The following is a 22,613-nucleotide window of genomic DNA, read 5'->3' as shown; positions in this document are numbered from 1 at the left end:
ATTTAAAACCAGTGTTTGTTGTGTGTTGTCAAAAGGATAATTATATCTATCAATATTTTCATAGATGAATGAATATATTTATCTAATTTAATAAGATATAAAATAAAAATAAAATAAAATATTTATTTAAAAAAAGTAAAACATATAAATTTTGTAATAATATTTTTGTATAGTAATAATTGTAAAAATATATATATTTTTTTTTTTTATTTTTTTAAAAAAAGGTTAAGCAAATATAATTTATTTATTTATTTATTTATTTATTTATTTTATTTTTACAAATTAAAAATTAAAAAAAAAAAGAAAAAACGAAAAAAAAAAAAAAAAAAAAAAAAAGAAAAAAAAGGTAAAAAAAGGTAAAAAAAAAAAATGGTATTTGAAAGTGTAGTAGCAGAAGTGATTGATAGATTTTTAGGATCATTTTTACAAGAAGTTGGTAAAAAACAATTAAAGATTGGTGTATTAAATGGAAATGTAGTATTGAAAAACATAGAAGTTAAACCTGAAGCATTCAAAGCCTTTGATTTACCTCTATCAATTGATAGAGGTATAGTTGGTAAATTAACAATAAAAGTACCATGGACATCATTAAAATCAGAATCAGTCGTAGTTCATCTTCAAGATATTTATATTTTAGCATCATCATCATCAACAAATGTTTCATCAAATTATTCAAGTAGTGATGATGATTCATCTTATCATTCAGATGATGACAATAGTAGTAGTAATAATAATAATAATAATAATAATGATTCATCATCGTCATCATCAAATACAACATCAACTGCTTCACAATTATATGACTCATCATCAGAGAAATTTTTAAAATTTTTAAAATTAGATAAAAAAAAACCGAAAAAAGAAAATAGTAATGGTGATTTAAAAAGTACCAATACTACAACCAATAATAATGGCATTAATAATAGTAACGATAAAAATAAAAATAATAATAATATAGATAGTCAAAACGATATAGAATTCGATGAAGAATCATTAAATGAACTAAATGTTGAAGTAAATGGTAAAAAGAAAAAAGATGGATTTAAAGAGAAATTAATAACGAAAATTATAAATAATTTACAAGTTGTTATTGAAAAAGTGCATATTAGAATTGAAGAACGTAAAAATAATAGAAATATAGCAATTGGATTATGTTTAGATAAATTATTTGTACAATCAACTGACGAATCTTGGAACCCAATTTTTATTGACACTATGCCAACTTCAACAACTTCAAGCAATAACAACAACAACAACAACAACAACAATACTACATCATCATCATCATCGTCATCAATTTTAAATAAATTAGCTAAATTATCAGATTTATCAATTTACATAAATCATGATCAAGAACCAATGAAAAATTTACCAACTAAAGATTTATGTCAAGCATTAAGAGATTCTATACCAACTAGTAAAAATACCCTATCTCATCATATGTTTTTAGATCCACTATCAGCGAATCTTTGCTTAAAGTTACATCAATCAGCAGGTTCAATTCAAAGTATAAATAAAATTGAAATTGAATCAATCATTGAAGAAATTGGATTATGTTTAGAACCACAGCAATATTCTTCACTTTTAAGTATTTTAGAAAATATTAGTGAATTTGTAAATGATATTAAGGTAAATATTTACTTATTTAATATATATATTTTTTTAAAACTTAAAATTTATTCATTTTATCTGTATACTAATTCCTTTAAATAATTTTAGGAAGAAAAAACTCAAAATAATAAAAGTGCATTTGAAAGTATTTTAAAAAAGAATGCAACTATAAAACTTAATAAAAAAGATGATAAAAAAGATGATAAAAAAGATGATATTAATAGTAGTAGCAGTAGCATTGGTAGTAGTAATAGTAGTAATAATACACCAACTAAAGATAAAAATAAAGAGAAAGAGAAGGATAAAGAAAAGGAAAAAGAAAAAGAAAAGAAAAAAGAAAAAGAAAAATTAAAATTAGAGGAAAAGAAAAAGAAAAAAGAAGAAAAAGGAAAGAGTAAATCAAAAGACTCTAAAAAGAATAAAATTAAAGGTATAGAATTTGAAGTTGAACCACAACAATTAATAACGAAATCCGATTCATCAGATTCATTACAATCATTAGAAAAACCTTCAAAAGAGTTATTAAAACAACAATTTTATGATACAATTGGTTATGTATCACCAACATCAAATTCAACCACCACCAATAATAGTAATAATAATTCATCATCGTCACCAAATATATTAGCGACATCACCATCAAATAATTCATTATCACCAATGTTAATTTCTAAACCTATACAACCAAAGAGAATTGAAAAAGAATTAATAATGAATTTTCAAATCAAAACTATTCATGTTAAATTATTAAGTGATGAACCAGAGAAAGAATTAAATAAGCAAGCAACATTAATTTATGGTGATATTAGTAATATATCATTTTCATTATATAAGAAAGCAGATGTAATGAATTTAGATTCTTTAATTAAATCAATTAAATTATCAGGTCTTTGGGTTCAAAATGAACAATTCCCCGATATGATTTCATCTTCAACAATCTCTGAAAATTGGTTATCATTTCAAATGAAAATGAGTCCAATTTTAGATAGTAGTAGTGGTGTTGGTGTTGGTGTTGGTGGAGGTGGTAGTGGTACAACATCACCATTACAAACAATTATTACAACCAATGGTAATGGTAGTGGTAGTAAAAAGAAACCTCAATCAACACCAAAGAATATTACAATTTTAATTGATGTTAAACCAATGTTTTTCGTTTTAAATAGTGCAGCAATTTTAAGGTATTTACAATTAATCACACCAAATCATACTATAGATTTATCAGGTTTTAGTTCTGGTAAAAAAAGGCCACTCTCAAGAAATAAAGTAACTTTATCAATTATAGCTCAATCACCAACTGTAATCATACCAATTTCATCTGCTGAAAATTATAATAATCAATCATCATCATCATCATCGTCATCACAACCACCACCTCCAAAACCAACTGAAGAAACATCAACAACAAATAAACCAAAGAAACAACAAGGTATTTCATTTTCAGAGAATACAGTTGCAATTTTAGATCTTGGTAAAATTTCATTAGAAATGTTACCATCTTCACCAATTGGTGTTAATGATGGTAATTTCTCACCAAGTTTACCAATACCATCATCATCATCAAATGTTGAATATCAAAATTTTCAAATTTCAACAATGAATATTAAATCAATTTTAACTAAACCACCAACACTTACTGGTTCAACAACAACATTGAAGTTTGGAAAACATCATCCATCATTTAAAGAGGATAATAAAATTGAAACTTATTGTAATCAACGTACTGAAATGGATAAAATACTATTTGAAACTTCATTAATTGTACATATGAAAAAGAGAAAATCTGATCAACCAGATTATGAAAATCCAAAAGTTATAATGAATGTTAATTTTCCATTTGTTAGATTTTATTTCTCACCATTTTCATTTTATCAAATTCGTTTATTCGTATTTCAATTAATGTCTGAAATTCAAAGAGTTGAAGAAGCTTTCATTTCATCATTTCAATTTAAAATTAGATCAAATTCAACAACTTCACCAACTTTTAATTCTTTAAATAATAAACCATCAACTTTACAAAATAATCATATAGATATTGAAAATGGTAATAGTAGTAATAATAATAATACAGATTCACCATCAAAATCTAAAAGACAATGGCTATCAACATCAAATTCAAATTTATCTACAATGGTTAATAATTTAACAGAATCAACAGGAATAGGAATAGGAAAAGAAAATGAAATTATAAGAAAACGTGAAATTGTATTTTCAAGTCATGTTGTATTTGATGATATAAATATAATTGTTACAAATTTATTTAATTTATCAACTATTGATGTAGAACCAATACTTCATATTAAATCGGATCAATTGGTTAGTAATTTAAAAGTTGAGAAAAGTAATCAAAGAGATACAACTGTAATTGGTGATTATGCATTCAATGATTGTAATATTTATAAATGTACAAATGAAAATCAAAGAGGAGGTACAAATGGTCATCCATCATATACTGATGATGATATTGTCATCTCTTCAAATTTTAATAAATTTAAATCTCCAAAATATTTTAAAAATAAGAGAAAAGAAGAAAATGAACAAAACGAAGGTAATACTGAAGATGATGAACAAGAAGAAGAAGAACAAGAAAAGAAACCAATTATTTATGGTACAATTTTTCATAATAAACAACTTGTACCAACATATGAAAAATTATCAGATATTAAAATTAATTTATCAACATCTTATTGTAATTTAATACCGCAAATTACTGGTAATATAATTGAAATCATTCAAATGATTGTCGTTGTGAATAGAAAGGTAACTCAATCAGTTCAACGTCAATTAGAAGAACAAAGAATGAGAAGACCACCATCGAGATTCACTGTGAATAAAGTTTTAATTTATATTTCTGTTAAAGGTATAAAATCAATATTAATGTTACCAAAATTAATTAATACTACAACAAATACTGTGGCTACTCAACAAAACAATCAACAATATAAAGAAGAAATAATTAGTAGATTCGATATGAAAGAAGTTGATCTTGAAATCACTAAATTACCAAACAGATTAATTTTAGATTTCTTTGTAGACGGATTTGAATTATATGACCTTGTAAATGATTTCAATACCAATTTATATAACAAAGTTTTATCAAATTATGATGATTCAAATTTACTTTTAACTTTTAAATATGAACGTATTAGTAAAATTGCATTGCCATTAGTATTATTAGATGCTGATATAAATAGATTTCAAATTTCACTTTTACCAAACTTTTTAAATGTTTTAAAAGATTTCATTTTAGATTTATTCCAATTTATACCTGGTTTAATTAAACAGCAAAAGAAAACTAATAAAGAATTAACTACAACAACTACTATTAATGATGGTAGTAATATGGAAAAATATAAAAAGAAAAAAGGTATTAAAATTAATGCAAGAATGGAAGCACCACTTTTAATTATACCAGAGAATCAATTATCTAGGAATCAATTTATTATTGATTTAGGTTTATTAAAAATTAATAATGAATTCATTTCAAATCAAACTTTATCATTATTTCATTTTAATTTATCAAATGTAAATTTAAAAACTATTCAATTCAACAATAATAGATTTAAAGAGAATTTAGTTTTAAATAATTTAAGATTAAATGTTGAAATGACAAGTATTCTAGTTTGGAAAGATAATCAAAATGGTATTGGTGTATTACCACCACCAAGATTAGTATTGGATGTTAATTTATGTGATGTGGTTTTTAAAATTAATCAAAATGATATCATGTTCTTAATGGATAGAGTTTCAAATTTAATGCTTATTATTAATTCAACTAAATCTGAATTTTTAAATTTAAAAATTAAACAAGAACAACAACAAGAACAAGAACAACAACAAGATGAAGAACTACAAAAATCTATAAATAGTAAGCCACCATCACCAAAATTATCATTAATGTCACCACTAAGAAAATCAACAACTTCACCATTTAAAAAGTTTATTCCATCTTCTCAACAACAACAGCAACAACAGCAACAACAACAACAACAACAATCAAATTCAAATTTAAATAGATTAGTAAATAAATTACCAAATCAACAAATTAATCAAGTGGAGGAGATATTACCAATAGAAGAAGCACCAATTAATAAATTGAATTATGGTGGTAGTAATGGTAGAATGAAATTGAAATTAAATTTAAAAATTGATTCAGTTAGATTCTATATTGAAGAGATTGGTTCATTATTTTATATTAAAGATACTAAATTTAAATCTGATATTGGGTTTGATGGTTATAAACAAAGTATAATATCAATTGGTAAAATCTATTTATTCTTTAATCAATTACATCAATTATCTTTTACAATTCCAATTGATAAAATTATTCAAGATCCAAATCAATATGAACAGATTTTATCATTAAAAGATAATTCTGTTATAAATACTTTAGAAGTTAATTTTTCAACATTATCAAATAATAATAATGATAATAATAATGATAATAATAATAGTAATAATAGTAATAATAATAATAATACTAGTAATGGTAGTGGGAATAGTTTATTTAAACGTATGCCAATTCAATCAAAAGAAAATATTCATCCATTCGATTCAGAATTAAATTTAACTCTTAGACAATTTCAAATTACAGTTTCATTGAATTTCATTTCATCAATTCTTGAATTTGCTACACCTGTAATTCAAAAAGTTTTAGAATTTAAAAAGAATAAAACAGCTACATCAACACCAAATAATAATGAAATCAATAGTTTATCAAATTCATCAATTATTAGTGATATGACACCATTATCATTATCAACATCTTCTTTAGATAACACATCTATATCAACTACAACAACAACAACAACAACAACAACAACAACAACAACAACAACAACAACAACAACATCGACAGCAAAAATACCAACTATCTCAATTGGAAGTAATAGACGATTGAAAAAACAAAATTCAATTGTAATGCCATTAATTAATGATAATAGTAATAAATCACCTACATCCAAATCATCATCATCCAAATCATCATCATCCAAATCATCAAAAAAAGAACAGCAACAAGAAAAGAAATCAATTAAAGTTAAATTAGTTATAAATGTTGAAAGTCCACAAATCGTTTTAATGTTAAATGAGGATGATGCGATTTTAATTGATTTAGGTAAAATTCATATTGAGAATTTATTTTACTTTAAAACTATTAAAGGTATAGATTTAAATTATGAAAGTATGGAAATTCAATTATCAAATCTATTCGTTGAAATATTTCAATCATCGAGTTATGTTGGTAGTAGTTTCGAAGAGTTTAACCAAAATCTACCAGATGGTTGTGGTGATGATTCATATAGAAATAAATGTCATCTATTAGAAGATGTTAGTTTGGTTGTTAATATTGATATAGTAGATGATTTTCAATCATATTCAAAGATTTGTTCAACATCTAATCATTATAATAATAATAATGCTCCATTACCAATTCAAAAAGTTAATATTCATTGTAAATCTGTTAGTTTTAATATTAGTCACCAAGGTTATCAATTATTATTAAATATTTTAATTAATTATATGAATTGTTATAAAAATTCTTTAGAACCAATTTTATTATTAAAAAAGAATTTTAATAATAATAATAATAATAATAATAATAATAATAATAATAATAATAATAATAATAATAATAATAATAATAATACAAATATTATTAATAATAGTTCAAAGAAAAAGAAAAAACAAATTTTAATTGATGAAAATGGTAAAGAAATTGATATAAAAACAGAAATAACAGTACAATTATCAGAATTAAGATTTTTAATGTTATTAAATCATGGTATGGATAAAGTTAGAGATCAATTAGCAACTTTACAAATAAATGATTTAGGTGCAAATATAATTTCCATTGGTAATAAATCAACATCAATTAAATGTTTCCTTAGATCAATTAGATTATCAGATTCAAGAGTTGATAGTGGTTCAAAGTTTATTGATTTATTTTGTAGTAAAAATATTACAACATTCCAAGGTCCACTAAAAGATTCTTTAACAAATATTAACATTAGTGGTAGTTTTAATAACAGCAGCAACCAAGAAGAACCATTAATAACAGCTTCTATTGATATCGATAAACAATTAAACAAATTAACATTAGATGTTAAAATTGAAAAACCACGTCTTCACATTTCACCAACTATAGTTTTCATGATGGTTGGTTTCTTTTTAGAACCTTATTCAAAAGTTAAATTAGAAATTAAACAATTATTTAGTAAAACAAATAATAATAATAATAATAACAATAATAATTATAATAATACAAATAGTAATAATAATAATAACCAGGAGGAAGAAGAAAAAGATAGTATATCAACAAAGAAAAAGAAAATTATAAGTTTAAAAACAAATATTAAAAAATTGAAGATATTATTAGTAGAGAATCCAAATTCAGAAGTTAGTAATTTAGTAATTGTTAAAATGTCAATTGATGCATCATTTGATGAAACAATGAATGGCTCAAGTAGAATTATTGGTGGATCGATTAAAAACTTTCAAATGTTTTCATTTAGACATTCAATTGCAAATGTTTCAAGTTCACGTGCTGCCTCTTTAATTGATCCAGTTACATTTGATTTTGGTTGTAATTTATTATTGATTAAATCAACTTGTCCATCAATTGAAAAATCAAATCTTTTAATTGATGTAAACGCAAATATTGATCAATTTAATTTATTCCTTTCCTATCATGATATTTTATTAATTGCTTTAATCATTGGCCAATTAAAAAAAGAATTTCCAAAATTATCAAAATCTTCAAAGAAATCAACGACAACTACAACTACTTTAACTCAAAAGAAATTAAAAAATGAAAAAATGATAAATAATGTTTTAACAGTTAAATTTAATTCACCACAATTTGGATTAACATTGGTTAATGATTATATGGATCAAAATTTACCATTGATTGATTTAAGTTTCTATAGATTGGATTTATTAATTCAAGGTACGATTGGTGATGAGATTAAAGTTACCGTGGATTCAAAGATTGTAATGGACTATTTCAATATCAATAAGATGGCATTTGAACCATTGATTGAAAATTGGGATATACAATTACAAATGATAAAATTAAATAATCAAAATAGTCCAAATAAACCTGCAACTTCAATTCAATTATCTTCAAATCAATTCTTGAATATTAATGCAAGTTATGGTTTCGCTCATTCACTTTTATCAACTTATCATAGTATTCAATATGATTTATCTACAACTTTACCAATTATAATGGGTTTATTTAAAACTAAACCTGAATTCTCAACTTTTCAATTATCATCATCACCATCCCTGTCATCAACTCAACAACCAACAAGAGTTTTCTCACCACCAACTATATCAACAAATTTAGTTGGTGGTGGTGGTAGTGGTGGATTTAAAAAATCAAATAGTAGTAGTCCATTAATAAGATCATCAACTATTGATTCTTTAAATTTAGCTGTTAGTACTAGTAATAATCCAAATGGTAGTGGTTATAATAATAGTAATAATAATAATGGCGGTGGATTATCACCTGATATTATTTTACCAATTTCAAGTACAAATAGAATTAGATCAGGTAGTTTAAGTCAAAATCCATTAGGTTCAGTTTCAACATTAGTTACATCACCAAATTTAACAAGTAATAGATTAGGTTTTAATACATCTCCATTATTATCACAACAACAATTAAAACAACAACAACAACAACAACAACTTTTTAATAACTCAACATTATTAAGACCAATAATTCAACCATTGCCAGCAACTGTCAGAAGTTCACCATTATTACAAACTATTTCAATTAGAAAATTAACATCTTCTTTCCACCCATATTGGATTATTAATAAAACTGGTGTAAATTTAGAATATACTGTTAGAGTTTTATCAGGAGAACAAAAAGGTAAAAAGAAATCAACCTCTACATCAACATCACCAACATTATCTTCACAACCATCATCATCGTCATCGTCATCATCTCAATATACCCATGCTAGCTTCTTTTTAGAGAATGAACAAAAACAACCAATTTCAATTGAAAATTCAAAATCATTATTAACAGCAAAGAAAACTCGTGATTTCCGTGGATTTAAAGATGAATCATTAGATCAAGGACCTCATATTACTATTAAATTATCAAATCATAATAAGAATGTTAAAAATTTCGTTAATAATAGTGTAGTTAATAGTAATAGTAGTGGTTATAATTCATCATCACCATCACCATCTTCTTCTTCCTCACCATCATCATCTTCATCAAATCCAATACCAATTGGTAGAGTTGGATATAGATTAATTCAAGTTGGTGGTAAAAAATTAATATTTGAAGTTGGTTGGAATGAAGATGGTAGTAAAGTTATTACAGTTAGATCAAATGTACTTTTAAAGAATACTACAACAATGAATTTAGAAGTTAAACTTATAAATAATCAAATTAATACAAGTAATGGTGGTAGTTTATCGTCAAATAACAATAATACTCCAAAAGAAATTAAAAAGATTCTATTCCCAAATGAAGAATTACCAGTACCACTTCAATATATCAATAGTGGTAAATATTTATCGATTTTGCCAATTGGTGATTCTGGTGAAGAATTTAAACATTCAAATCCATTTAATGATTTAATTGCATTAGATGATAATGATATTCATTCACTTTATAAAATTTTAACTTGTCCAAAAATTATACCAAAATCACCTCAAATTCATATGAAAAATAATAATAATAGTAATGGTAATAATAATAATATAACACCACCAACTTATAATAATGTTAAATTAATCTTATTAAATAGTAATTATGAAAAATGTGTTATAAATTCAACTGATAATAGTAGTGTAAATGATGAAATTAATACAGAACAAACTTTAGCAAATTTATTACCAAATGAAATTAATTTAAGAAATGATAAATCAAAATTATTAAGATCAACAATTTCAAAACTACCAACTTCACCTCAAACATCATCATCATCATCACCACCACCAGCAACAACAACAACTTCTACTACAACAAAAAGAACAACAATTAATTCAACAATGAGTTCATTTAATAATATTTATTCACAAAATATTATTAAAATTTTATCACCATTAGTAATTGAAAATTTATTACCATGCAAGATTGAATTAACATTATATGAAGGTGATATACCATTAGAATCTAGTACATTGGAATCATGTCAATCAGTGCCATTCTATACACAAGATCCAAGAAGTTCACTCTATGTAAAGATCTCTGGTATACCAGGATTCGTTGATCAAAAACATCTAATTGTTGATTGTGATAGAAACAATGGTTCCAATGGCAACAAACCAATTATAAAGAGTAAAATTAAATTAGAAGATCCAAATAAAATTTTGAAACCATTGAATATTATGATATCAAATCGTGAAGATCAAGTCGAAGGTGTAAGAAAATTAGCATTATACTCTGTCTACTGGATCATTAATAAAACTGGTTTACCAATGATTTTTGAGAAACCAAATTTCATTCCAATGTTATTCGCTGATAAGGAATCTAAAATACCACAAATGATTGCAAAATCAAAGAATTCCTTAAAAATTGAACAAGGTAGAAAGAGTAAAAAACAACAACAACAACATAGACATAATCATTGTACCATTGATACAATGATTCTATATAGTAGTGACTTACTCTATATTAAAGTACCAAATTCTGATTGGTCAAATGTTTTCTCTTTAGAAACTGTTGGTACTGATGGTATAATTCATTGTTTTTCAAATACGAATTCAAATAATTCTACAAATCATCATCAAGACCCATTTTATTCATCTACTTTTAATAATAGTAGTAATGATAATATAAATAATGGAAATAGTAATAACAATACTAGTAACTCATTATCACCACCATCATCATCATCATCAATAAATTTAAGTAAATTAAAATCAAATAGTGATAATAGAGAATATAATTTTAGAGCATCAATTAGTATGGGTAAAAATAAATTACAACGTACAAAGATGGTAACAATTAATTTCCAATATATTTTCATAAATAAAAGTTCAAGAAGAATGTTATATAGACAAATTGGACAATCCTATAGAATTGAATCAATTGAACCAGGTGAATCAAAACCATTCCATTGGCCAAATAGACATGGTGAAAAATTAATTCAAATTAAATTTGATGATGATTACTATGATTGGAGTGGTAGTTTTACAATTGACGATTTAGCAGAGTTAACTGTGAAACAAAGATCCTTAAACCTAATGGAAGTTCCAAAACCATATCTTGGTAGAGTCGATATTAAAGATAATGATACTCATACAAGTATTCATTTCTATGATCAAGATACAGAATATTCACCATTTAGAATTGAAAATCAAATTCCACGTTCAATTAAATTCTATCAAATTGGTACTTCAATCATTGATATTTTACCACCATATCAATCAATTGATTATATTTGGGATGAATTACTAGGTACAAAAATTTTACGTCTTGAAATTTCTTCAACAACAACCACCACAACCACAACAACAACAAATTCAACTAATGATATAAATAATGATAATAATAATAATAATAATCAATATATTGAAAATCATTCAACATTTGAATCATCATACTCTTCATCAAGTGTAATATTAGATTGTAATATTATGAAAATTAAAAATTTTAAACCAATTAAAATAGGTACCAATACAATTTATTCATTTATGAAAGTTGATGGACCAACACGTGTATTGGTATTATCTTATGATCAACCAAAGGATGATTCATCATCAGAGTTATCACAAACTGTTGAAAATTGTAAATTGGATTTACAATTATCATTACCAAGAATTGGTGTATCCTTAATTGACCATAATAGTAAAGAATTGATTTATCTATCATTGAATGATATATCATTATCATTCTCATTATCAAACATTTTCTCAAGATTTGAATTGATTGTAACCAATATGCAAATTGATAATCAATTGATGAATACTGATTATCCTGTCCTCTTTTATCATACAAATAATAGTAACAATGAAGAACAAGATCCAAAACCATTCTTACATTTTAGTTTTATTAAAAATGAAGAAAAGAAAGGTTTAAAATATTTTGAACTTTTATCATTATTAATTCAAGAGGTTAATTTAATGTTGGATGATAGTATTTTAGCATCAATCATTGAAACAATTACAAAAATTAAACAATTAGATAAAAACTTTAAAAAACATAAAAAAAATCAACAATTACAACAAAATCCACAACAACAACAACCACAACAACAAAATAATGAAATTCAAAATAATCCAATTAATTCACCATTTATATTAAATGATGAAAAATCAAAAATTCAACTTTTAAATGATATTGAACCAATTTCAAGTGATCCATTATTATTACCAACTTCAAATTCAGCAATTTCATCAAATAATAATAATAATAATAATAATTTAACAAAGAAAAAGAAAAAGAAATCAATGATTTATATTAAATTATTATTATTAAATCCAATTAAAGTTATATTATCATTTTCATTTGTTAGAGATGGATTTGTTGGTCATTCAAATTCAGATTTCGTTGGTATTTTATTAGAAGTTGTTGGTGTTTCATTTGGTTTAGATAGAACACCATTATGTTTGAATGCATTGATATTGGAGCATCCATTCTTATCGGAACGTTTATTTGCAAGTAGAATTAAATCACATTATACTATGCAATCATTGAATCAATTATACAAGGTGATAGGTTCATCAGATAATATTGGTAACCCAGTTGGTTTATTCAATCATATTGGTACTGGTGTAAAAGATTTCTTTTATGAACCTGCATTAGGTTTAATAACTTCTCCAAAAGATTTTGGCAAAGGTTTAGCAAAAGGTAGTATTAGTTTAGTGAAAAATTCAGTTTATGGTTTATTTAATACTCTATCGAAACTATCAAACACCGTTGGTAAAGGTGTTGCAATATTATCATTCGATGATCAATACCTTAGAAATCGTCAAAGATCACGTCAAAAGAAAGCAAAACATTTAGGTGAAGGTGTGGTCTATGGTTTCAAAAGTCTTGGTAAAGGTGTAATCGATGGTGTCACTGGCGTTGTAACCAAACCAATCGAAGGTGCTATCAAAGGTAGTATTGAAGGTTTCGCCAAAGGTATGGCGCAGGGTGTGGTTGGTGTTGCTGTCAAACCCGTAGTCGGTGTATTCGATTTGGTTACAATGACCACCGAAGGAATAAGAAATACAACTAATCTCTTTAAAGACACAACTAGAATGAGACCACCACGTTGTTTTGGTACCGATAATCTTTTGGTTGAATATAATTTCGAACAATCAGAGGGTCACTACATTTTGGAAACAACTTTCAAGGGTAGATTCAAAAATTCCGATACCTATATCATTCATTTCAATAATGGTGGCGTAAAGAATTATATCACTTTAATAACAAATCTTCGTATTCTCCTTGTTAAACAAATAAAGAATAGCTACTCATTCAGATGGTCTTCAACTTTTGAGAATATTAAATCTTGTGAAATCACTCCAGACGGTTTACTATTACACTTTGAACATCTTCAAAGAATTAAATCTGTAGATTATAGATCTCAACATTGTATTCATATCACAGATCCTGATCAATTATCTCAACTTTATTTAATTATTAAAGAACAAATTTTAAAAATTAAAAAATAAATTTTTTAATTTTACCATATTTAATTTTTTTTTTTTTTTTTTTTTTTTCTTGGAGAATTTAATAAAGAATATAAGAATAATAATGGTGTTTTCAAATAAAATATTTTTTTAAAGTTATCTGTTCATTTCATCAAATCAAATGAAATCAAATGAAATCAAATGAAATGAACGGATAATTTGAAAATAATAAATAAAAATTTCATAAAAACAAAAAAAAAAGTTTATGTGAATTAAATAAAATATATAAATTAAAAAATGTTTGTGTCAAGGACTATTATTATTATTATTATTATTATTATTATTATTATTATTATTATTATTATTATTATTATTATTATTATTATTATTATTATTATTATTATTATTATTATTATTATTATTATTATTATTATATAGTGTTTAATAAAATTATTTTTATGAGTTTAAAAAATTTAATAAAATTAATAAAGTTATTAATAAAGTAGTATTTAAATAAATAAACTATTAATTAAACAATTTAATACTTATTAATTATTTAATAATTATTTTAAATTGTAGTTTTGTTTTAAACATAACTATAAATAAATAAAATATTAGTATTAACAAGATATTTTTGTTGAAAGTAAACACCCAAAAAAAAAAAATAGAATGGTTTTTGGCTTGATACCAAAATTAAAAATATTTATTTTAAAAAAAAAAAAGTAACAATTTATTATTTTTCTATTACTTAATAGCCATCAAAATATTCACCAATCTTTTGAGAAAGTGGTTTAATTGATGATTGGATTTTTTCAAGCATATTACCATTTTGTTGTTGTTGTTGTTGTTGATGGCCATGTTGAATCTCACCATCCTCAGAGAAAGTTACTCTTTTTCTTGATGATAAATTATCGTTATTATTATCATTATTACTGTTATTATTGATGCTGGTATCATTATTTTCATTTGAAGATTGGAACATTGAATTTGTTAAATTTGAGTATTTTGAATGAATTGATTGAGTTAAACTATTAGTGTTTTCAGACAACTCTGTGAATAAAGTTGAAGTACCATCTATTAATGTATTTGAAAAACTTGCCAATTGACTTTTAATATTTCCAACATTTGGTGTTGGAATTGATGACAAAAATGGTGAAGAATTTGTTATTGTTGTTGTTGTTGGTGTTGTTGTTATTCCATATGCTGAAGAATTAATTGATGGAGAATTTGAATTTCTTGCAATACCATTATTAATTATTGGAGAATTTATAAATTTACATTCATAATCTAAAGATAATTTAAATGGTAAATTTAAGATTGGAGCAAAACATTGACAAAACAATCTCCAATGATCCAATGAATTAATGATAGCATTTGGATGGAAATAATGAGAGATACCATTTGTATCAGTTTGAAGTAAAGCAAACCATTGATCAAGGACATGTTGATTTAAACCAACACAAATTAAAGTTCTAAATTTAATATTTGGATCTTTCCAAGCGGATGAAATATTTTCAAATGAATTGATTGTATTAATGGTTTGAATCAAACTTATACCTGCGATTGTACCATGTTGTGTTGTTTTTTTATAATTTTCAATGAATTCCCAAAGATGACGTTTACCTGTAACTATATTACCTAAACTGCTTGATAGACTATTACCACCACCACTACCACCACCACCACTACCAGTAGCACCATTGATTACATTTCTAAATATTGATCCAACCATATTAGTTGGTGAAACTATGAAACCATGTGATACTAAATTTGCGATAGCAGTTGCTAATCTACCACGTACTAAAATTGCAATCTTTTTATTGATAGCATCATCGCCCAATGAATATTGTTCCAATTTTGTATGATTACTATTTTGACCGAAATAATTTGCAATATCAAATATTGACTTCTTTAAAGGTTTAATATAAATCTCTTGAATTTGATTATTTGATAATTTTAATTCTTCAATTGGTATCTTATTAATTTGTTGCTGTTGTTGTTCAATCTTTTCTAAACTTGTTAAAATTTGTTTTTCTTGTTGTTTCTCTTTTTGTAATTGTTCATGTTGTTTATTGTTGTTATTACCATTACCACCACTACCACCCAATAAAGATGAATCCAATAATTGGTCTAATTTTGGTTCAACTACAGAACTGACAGTATTAAAAACTTTTGTTAAACCATCGAAAATAGATGATGTCATTGATTGAGGTATTATTACAGGTGATGTTTGTGATTGTTGTTGTGATATATTAATTGATGAAATTGATGGTGATTGTTGAATATTATTATTATTATTATTATTATTATTATTATTATTATTATTATTATTATTACTATTATTATTATTATTATTATTATTATTACTATTATTATTATTTGGTCTATTATCTTGATGATAAGGTGTTTTTGAAGAATTCTTTGGTATTGGCGCTTCTAATAATTCCCATTTTTCATTTCTATGTGCTAAAACAATACCACCTTTGAATATGAAAGTTTCTTCTTGTGACTGTTCCAATTCAATTTGTCTTTGTTTTAATAAGTTAGCTAAAATTGTATCATTCTCTTCTAATGCTTTCTCTCTCTTTCTCTCCAATCTAAATAGTAATTCTTCTTTTGATGGTGTCGCTGGTCCAATTTCAATTTCATTGTTACTGTTGTTGTTATTATTATTATTATTATTATTATTATTATTATTATTATTATTATTATTATTATTATTATTATTATTATTATTATTATTATTATTACCATTACTATTATTATTATTGTTATTGTTATTACTGTTATTACTATTACCACTACCATAACTATCAATACTATTATTACTATGAGATAATAATGGACTACTATTATTACTACCACTATTACCACCACCACTCTCTAAATTTACAAGCCAAATTTGTTGGGTAGGTCTCCAATCGATTTTAAATTTACCAGCTATAATACCAGTAAAGGATGAATCACCAGCAACTGATCTACCAATGATTGATCTTAATTGATTTGTATTATTACCAATAATATAATAACCATTTGAATCTTGGCTTAAACCTTGTTGACCAATTGGTAATTTTGTACCTGATCCTGATAATCTAATATTATTTGGATAATTATTTAAGGATGGTGTTGATGTTGATGATGAAGTTGTAGTTGTTGTTGTTGTTGTTAATGAATTATTACTACCATTTAAACTGCCACCATATCCAAATAGATTTGAATTACCATCATCACTACTATTAATACTACCATTAACTTTACTATTAAAAACTCTTTTATTTCCACCTCCACCACTTGAATTTAATGATGGTGATTTTCTAAATGTAATAGCACTCTTACTTTCAACTGGTATATTATTATCATCATCCTCTGAACGACCTGTTGATCTATAATTTACAACTTTTAAACTTTGAATTGTAGAATTTGTTGTTGAGGTTGTTGAAGTTGTTGTAGTTTCTCCTCCTTCAGTTGTTTCTGATTTAGTTTGTGGTTGTTCGCTTGAATCAAAACTAATTTGTAAACTATTTTTTAAACTTTCAACTTGCTCAATTGTTTCAAATTTAACTTGTTTAATTGGTAATGATTGTTTTTGTTGTTGCTGTTGCTGTTGCTGTTGTTGCTGTTGTTGTTGTTCGTCTTCTTTCTTTCCATTAATTTCGTCTTGAATTATATTCATTGAATCTTCATTTTCTTGCTCTTTTTGTTTTTCAATTTCTTTTTGTTTTTCGTTTTCTTTTTGCTTTTCAAGTTCTTTTTGTTTTTCTTGTTCTTTTTGCTTCTCGATTTCTTTTTGTTTTTCCTGTTCTTTTTGTTTTTCATTTTCTTTTTGCTTTTCGTTTTCTTTTTGTTTTTGTTTCTCTTTTTCTTTTTCTTTTAATTTCTCTCTTTCTTTTTCTTTTAATCTTTCTCTTTCTTTTTCTAACTCTCTTTCTTTATCTCTTTCTTTTTCTCTTTCTCTTTCTTTCTCTTTTATTTTTTCTAGTTTTTCTTTTTCTTGTCTTTCCTTTTCATTTTTTTTTTCTTGTTCTTTTTGTTTTACTTTTTCTTTTTCAATTTCTTTTTGTTTTTCAATTTCTTTTTGTTTTTCAATAATTTCTTGTTGTTCTTTTTCTTTTTCATTTTCTTTTTCTAATTGCTCTTCTTCTTGCTCTATTTCTTCTTCTTCTTCTTGTTGATCATCAATTTCATCATTATCATTATCATCATCATTATTATTATTATTATTATTTTCAACTTGTCTAAATGAACCCATTAAAAAAGTTTGACTACCAGGTCTTGAAGGTGCTTTAACTTGAGAGAAAGATTGGGGTTTTGTTAAAGATTTTCTATTGGTACCAATGAAACCACTACCGGTTGATGGCTTTTTTTGTGAAAGTGATGCTGATAATGATGGTGATGATGACGATTTACCCTTTGGTGAAGCTGGTTTAATATTTGTAACATTCTTACTATTAATTTCAATTTTAAATTGTTTACATTTTTTCAATGATTCAATGAATGCATCTCTCTCTTTTGAATAACTAAAAATAAATAAAATCTTATCATCATCAATTTCTTCATTGTCATCATTTGAAATTTTTTCCCTTTCATTTAAAAAAACTTTTACAAAATATTTATCACTATCATTATTTGGACTTGTACATGGTTCAATTGATGTAATTTGATGAACCATTAAAAATGATGTTGCTGATTCGTCATCTCTTTCTATTATATAATAAAAAAAAAAAATAAAAATAAAAAAATTAAAAAATTAAAAAATTAAAATTAAAATTAGTAAGTAATTTGATTGAAAATTAATTAATTAATTAATTAATTAATTTATTTATAATAAAATTTTAAAGAGAGGAGGAAAAAAAAAAAAAAATTTTTTATACTCACTTTCATACCAAGATAATAAACTTTGATAAATATCAATTTTATACCAATATGTTTTGTTTCCTTGTTTATATATTTTGAATTTACCTTCATCAATTATATCATTATTATGGAGGTTTGATTCATCTCCGTTCATTTTTAATTATGTAATAAGAAATATATTAAAAAAAAAATTAAAAAATTAAAAAAATTAATAAATATTAAAATTAAACAATAATTATTATAATATTATGGTTTATGTGAACCACACAAAAATAAAAATAAAAATAAAAAAAAATAAAAAAAAATAAAAAATAAAAATAAAAAAAAAAAAAAAAAAAAAAAAATAAAAAAATTTCACACAATGAGGTCATTAATTTTTTTGAAGAATAAAGATCTTTGCCGAGTTTAAATTTTAAAGCTCGACACTTTTTTTTAATAATTTAATCATTTTAATTAAAAAATAAAATAGAAAAAAATACACGAATGATAATATGAACTCCGTATTTCATTTTTTTTTATTTCAAATAATTCCTGGGGGTTTTTAGATATTTTTTTTTGATTTTATTTTAAAATTTCCCACGAGGTTTAAGACAATTGTTTTTAATTTTTTTAAAAAAAATTTAATTTTAATTTTTTTTTTATTTTTTTTTTTTTATTTTTTAAAAATTTATCGTATTATTTCATTTTTTTTTTTTCATTTTTTTTTTATTTCATTAAATAAATCATCCATATTAAAAAAAAAAAAAAATAAAAAGGATGAATAAATTAATTGTAGTAATAATTTCAATCATTTTAATGGTTGGTATTGTAAAAGTAAATGGACAAACTAAAATCAATAATAGACCAATTATTGGTATATTAACACAACCAACTGATGGTGATATGACTACATTTGGAAGTCAATATATTGCAGCCAGTTATGTCAAATATATTGAAAGTGCAGGAGCAAGAGTTGTACCAATTTTATACGATATCGATATTAAGAGTTTAACAGAATTAATGGGATCAATCAATGGTGTATTCTTCCCAGGTGGTGGTGTAGATTTCAACAATCAAACCGTTTACACTGACACCATCCAATCGATTTGGTCTCAAGTAGTAGAGTTTAACAACAATGGTGACTATTTCCCATTATGGGGAACATGCATGGGATTCCAAGAGTTGGCATTATTATCAGCAGACAATTTCAATTTACTCTCATCCTACAATTCAGAAAACTACACTGTACCATTAAACTTCACATCATTAGCAGCCGGTAGTAGATTATTCTCATTGGCATCATCAAGCATTATGCAATCATTAGCAAGCGAACCAATTACAATGAATAATCATCAATTTGGTTTATCACCACAAACCTATCAACAAACATCATCAATCAATACTTTCTTTGATGTTTTATCAACCAATGTAGATCGTGATGGTAATACCTTTATCTCTACCATCGAGGCAAAGAACTATCCAATCTATGGTACTCAATGGCATCCAGAGAAACCAATTTTCGAATGGTGGGATCAAGAAGTAATGAATCATTCATTCGACTCAATCATGGCCAATCAATACACTTCAAACTTTTTCGTTAATGAATGTAGAAAATCACTTCACTCTTTCTCTGATCCATCAGTTGAAGCTTCAACCTTAATTTATAATTATACTCCACAATATTCTGAATCAACTGTACCAGATTTTGAACAAATTTATTATTTTAATTAAATAATAAATAAAAAATAAACAATTAATTAATTAAAAAACACATATATATATATATATTTATATTATATTAAAAAAATAAAACTTTATTGTTTGTATATATGTATGTATGTATGTATGTTTTCTTATTTCATACATTTTCTTTATTTTTTGTTAAAAACTATTTTTTATTCATATGGTTGTTGTGGATATCGTTTCATTTTTGATTGATTACCTTTTGGTTTTCTACTTGAACAACAAATACAACGTACTATACCACCTATAAAACCTAATACAGCCAAACCAACTAATAAAGCAACATACCAATGATCTTTAAACCATTGTTTAACTTTGGAAACTGTTGTTGGATCTTTTTCATATGGGACAAATAGAATAAAACCATAAGCATTATCATTCCTTTTGGTTTCAGTATTAACAATGATTATATTAGCTTCCATACCATCAGTTTTTTGTGGATTTTCATATCCATTTGGATTAATTGTACCAATTATCATTGTATCTGTAACATATAAATTTATCATTTCAATATTTAGAATTAAAACTTTAATTGTTGAATTATTAATTATTTCATTACTATTAATATTACTACTATTACTATTACTATTACTATTACTACTATTACTATTACTATTACTACTATTATTACTATTACTATTATTATTATTATTATTATTATTATTATTATTATTATTATTATTATTATTATTATTATTATTATTATTATTATTATTATTATTATTATTATTATTATTATTTAAAAAATTTCTACCAAAAATTGTTATAGTATCACCAGGTGAACCACTTGGTTTATTAGCATACTCAAAAGTTGGCCAAGTATTATCAAGTGGTGCATCTATACAAACTTCTTTACTTGCTGGACAAGTTATTGAACCTAAATAATTTGGAATTGTAACTGAACCACCATAAGGACAATTATAAAAATATTGACCAACTTTAATTTTTAATTTGTAAGGAGATAAACAATGGGTTGGATAACATCTAGCTTCAGTTTGTAAATAAGTTATATCTTGTGAATCAATTAATGAACTATCGAAACAACGACTTGAAGCACCATAAAGTTCACCATAAGCATTGGGGTTGGGATCTGCACTAGTACTATTGGTATTGAAATAACTGTTATGTGAACTATCAACACAAAACATGTTTGAATAACCTTCAATCGATGGGCAATAGTCAGGTAACATATCACCACCAACTCGATTACCATTATTGCCATTTAAGCCATTTAGGTAATTGTAATAGTCTGGTATATCAGGTTGACGAGTGATTGAGCATTGACCCTTTGAAATCCTATCATATGAACAGAGTGCTCTACTACCAATTGATGTGCAAAACAGTTTACTGTTACCCCATTCGTTACAAGGTTTACTTGCAAATGTGCAACCTAGGCCATTACCCCACACTAAAGTCTCAGCATTGGTGAAGTTTACAGCGTAGAAACCAAGGTCGGCGAATAATGATAGAGTTAGGTTTGAAAATATTGGATATTGTGAAGCGGTGCCAGTCATATACTCATTATCGAAAATCCGTTTTTCCCAATGAGAGTACTCGGTACCTGTGCCACCTTGATCCTCCAATTCGGCGCCTTCCAAAGTTGGACAATCGAAAAACTTTCTTACAAAAGACACCACATTTGGAGACACTATCATATTCGATAGCTTACTCGACCCATCAGCAGTGGTATTTCGTTTGTCAAATGATTTCATCAAACCTTTCTTTTCGAAACGGTCCTTTGAAAAGCCCAAAACATGCGACAACTCGTGAATGGCCACACCCATTTGAAATCTATAGTCCTTGGGCGCCATTGATATTGACGATGGGTTGAAATTCAATTG

The 22,613-nt window shown here is 25.0% G+C and overlaps 4 protein-coding genes across 4 annotated transcripts in view; 2 read left to right on the top strand and 2 right to left on the bottom strand.

Moving 5' to 3' along the window:
• Positions 1-369: 369 nt before the first annotated feature.
• On the top strand, positions 370-14,238 carry vps13D (vacuolar protein sorting-associated protein 13 family protein; the record flags this gene model as incomplete). Its single annotated transcript, XM_632583.1, has 2 exons — positions 370-1,629; positions 1,720-14,238. The coding sequence occupies 2 exons, from the start codon at positions 370-372 to the stop codon at positions 14,236-14,238; spliced, it is 13,779 nt and encodes a 4,592-aa protein (XP_637675.1).
• A 706-nt stretch (positions 14,239-14,944) lies between these two features.
• On the bottom strand, positions 14,945-19,204 carry DDB_G0286543 (RUN domain-containing protein; the record flags this gene model as incomplete). Its single annotated transcript, XM_632582.2, has 2 exons — positions 14,945-18,897; positions 19,072-19,204. The coding sequence occupies 2 exons, from the start codon at positions 19,202-19,204 to the stop codon at positions 14,945-14,947; spliced, it is 4,086 nt and encodes a 1,361-aa protein (XP_637674.2).
• A 602-nt stretch (positions 19,205-19,806) lies between these two features.
• On the top strand, positions 19,807-20,760 carry gghA (peptidase C26 family protein; the record flags this gene model as incomplete). Its single annotated transcript, XM_632581.1, has 1 exon — positions 19,807-20,760. One exon carries the CDS (start codon positions 19,807-19,809, stop codon positions 20,758-20,760), a length of 954 nt encoding a protein of 317 aa, XP_637673.1.
• A 164-nt stretch (positions 20,761-20,924) lies between these two features.
• Positions 20,925-22,613, bottom strand: part of DDB_G0286533 (hypothetical protein) — a gene marked incomplete at both ends in the record, with an annotated part of 2,370 nt that continues 681 nt past the window's right edge. The window contains one exon of the mRNA XM_632580.1: positions 20,925-22,613. This exon is cut by the window's right edge and continues 681 nt beyond it. Coding sequence (XP_637672.1) covers positions 20,925-22,613 — 1,689 coding nt within the window.

The sequence above is a fragment of the Dictyostelium discoideum genome (assembly GCF_000004695.1).
Source record: "Dictyostelium discoideum AX4 chromosome 4 chromosome, whole genome shotgun sequence".
Classification (NCBI taxonomy): domain Eukaryota; phylum Evosea; class Eumycetozoa; order Dictyosteliales; family Dictyosteliaceae; genus Dictyostelium; species Dictyostelium discoideum.
Note: the sequence above shows the minus strand (reverse complement) of the source record. Positions and strands in the feature narration are given on the sequence as shown.